Source organism: Desmodus rotundus, chromosome 9 (assembly GCF_022682495.2).
Source record: "Desmodus rotundus isolate HL8 chromosome 9, HLdesRot8A.1, whole genome shotgun sequence".
Taxonomy (NCBI): Eukaryota; Metazoa; Chordata; class Mammalia; order Chiroptera; family Phyllostomidae; genus Desmodus; species Desmodus rotundus.
The window spans coordinates 46,206,457-46,208,707 of NC_071395.1; the positions used below are offsets into that span (position 1 = coordinate 46,206,457).

Here is a 2,251-nt window from a genome sequence, read left to right on the forward strand (position 1 = left end):
ACATTTAAGTAGTTTGGCTTCTACTTTTCCTAACCCCTCCCCTGTCTATTTTCTACCTACCATTTGTGCTATTTATTTTCTGTACGTTTTCCCACTCTTTCCTCACACACTCCCTCACAGAACCTTACAAGAGTGTTAGATTTCTTATCCTGGGCCTATCAGAGGAACCAGAACTGCAGCCCATCCTATTTGGGCTGTTCCTCTCAATGTACCTGATCACTGTGTTGGGAAACCTGCTCATCACCCTGGCCGTCAGCTCAGACTCCCACCTCCACACCCCCATGTACTTCTTCCTCTCCAACCTGTCCTTGATAGACATCTGTTTCACCTACACCACCGTCCCAAAGATGCTGCTGGACATCCAGACACACAGCAAAGCCATCACCTATGCAGGCTGCATCACACAGAATATTTTCTTATACTCTTTTTTTTTTGGCTGTTACCAAACTAGTTTTAGGTTTATTGATGAGGAAAGGGGTTCATGGAAGTTAATCAACTCACCCCAGGTTGGGCCATATGCAGGGGTTTCTTTTTTTTTCTTTTTTTTTTTTTAATTTTTATTGTTATTCAATTACAGTTGTATGCCTTTTCTCCCCATCCCTCCACCCCACCCCAGCTTCTTATACTCTTTTGTGTTGGACATATGTCTCCTGACTGTAATGGCGTATTATTGGTTTGTGGCCTTCTGTCACCCTCTGCACTACATGGTCATCATTAACACCCAAGTCTGTGGACTGCTGGTTCTGGTGTCCTGGATATTAAGTGCCCTGGGTTCCTTGCTACAGTGCAAGATGGTGTTGGATCTGTCCTTCTGCAGAGACTTGGAAATCCCCCACTTTTTCTGTGAACTCAATCAGATGACCCAACTTGCCTGTTCTGACACTTTTCTTAATAACATTGTGATGTATTTGGCAACTGTGCTACTGGGTGGTGGTCCCCGGGCTGGGATCCTTTATTCTTATTCTAAGATAGTGTCCTCCATACGAGCAATCTCATCAGCTCAGGGGGAGTATAAATCACTTTCCACCTGTGCGTCTCACCTCTCAGTTGTCTCCTTATTTTATGGTATTATCCTAGGTGTGCACCTCACCTCTGCTGGTGCCTGCAGCTCACAGTCAAGTGTAGTCACCTCAGTGATGGACACTGTGGTCACACCCATGCTGAATCCCTTCATCTACAGTCTCAGGAACAGAGACATAAAGGGATCTCTGAAAAGATTCTTTAGGGTGTCAGGTAAATTAGGGTCCATCATCCTGAATCAGAAAATGTGACCTTGGTTTCTTGGCTCTAAGAGGAAACCCAAAAGTTGTTTCTTTAATCAAATTGTGGTTTGCAAACTTGCTCCTTCTTTTTCTGTCCTGGAATTTCCATTTCTTTGGGTTCAACTGCTACATACAATTTAAGTTAATTTATGCCAGACACTTTTTTCCTTTCTCTTTATTCTAAGCTCAACATACTTTTCGCTCCTTGATCAGAACTATTTGTAAATTACAGTTTATTTCAAAAAAACATGGATTTCTTCAGAGTAATTTATTCTGAAATGATATACATCATTATAAGTAAGTTGTTCTTGTTTTATAGATAGAATAGTCATACATTGTATTATCATGTGGAATAACTTTACTTTGTTTCTCACACCATTTATATAATATAATTCCAGGAAAATATAAAACCTCAATTTTAACTTTTTTGTCCCTCATTCTTTGCACATCAGTATATGAGTGGCTCTTCCTGAGGATGTAGACTTGATTATTGTTTTCTGTAAGTCTCAGCCTGTTGACAGTGATGCTATAGGATAGGAAGGCCGGGGCACTGGCTTTGGACTCTGCTATTCTCTCCACAGACCACAGTCAGTGTCATGGTTGGATGGGCCCTTGCAGTCCTTATAATAATGGCAAAAACCATCATGGAACTATGAAAACGTAGTTTATTATTCCCTTGTCTTGGAGGGTCAGAACATCCTGAGGGCCATAGAAGGTGTATAAATGGGGGATGAGGAGGAGGAGGAAGAGAGAGAGAGAGAGAGAGAGAGAGAGAGAACAGATTGAGTTGGGTGGGGAGGCTTGGGTATTCTCTAGCAGCCTTATCACACAGCTGGCAGTAGGATTATTTGAGATGGATGTCTTTGAAACAGGTGCCTCATACGTTAAAAGTGTAATGTCAGACATTTACACTAGTAACAAGCTACTGGGTTTTATAACCAATCTCCCAGTTTTATTGTATTATTCAGCTCAGTGTCCAGAAAAAAACC

At 41.7% G+C, this 2,251-nt stretch overlaps 1 protein-coding gene across 1 annotated transcript; it reads left to right on the top strand.

Annotated features, from left to right (window-relative positions):
* Nucleotides 1–206: 206 nt before the first annotated feature.
* Nucleotides 207–1,271, top strand: LOC112296426 (olfactory receptor 7A10-like). Its single transcript, XM_071219266.1, has 2 exons — nt 207–427; nt 629–1,271. The coding sequence occupies exons 1-2, from the start codon at nt 207–209 to the stop codon at nt 1,269–1,271; spliced, it is 864 nt and encodes a 287-aa protein (XP_071075367.1).
* The last annotated feature ends 980 nt before the right edge of the window (nt 1,272–2,251 follow it).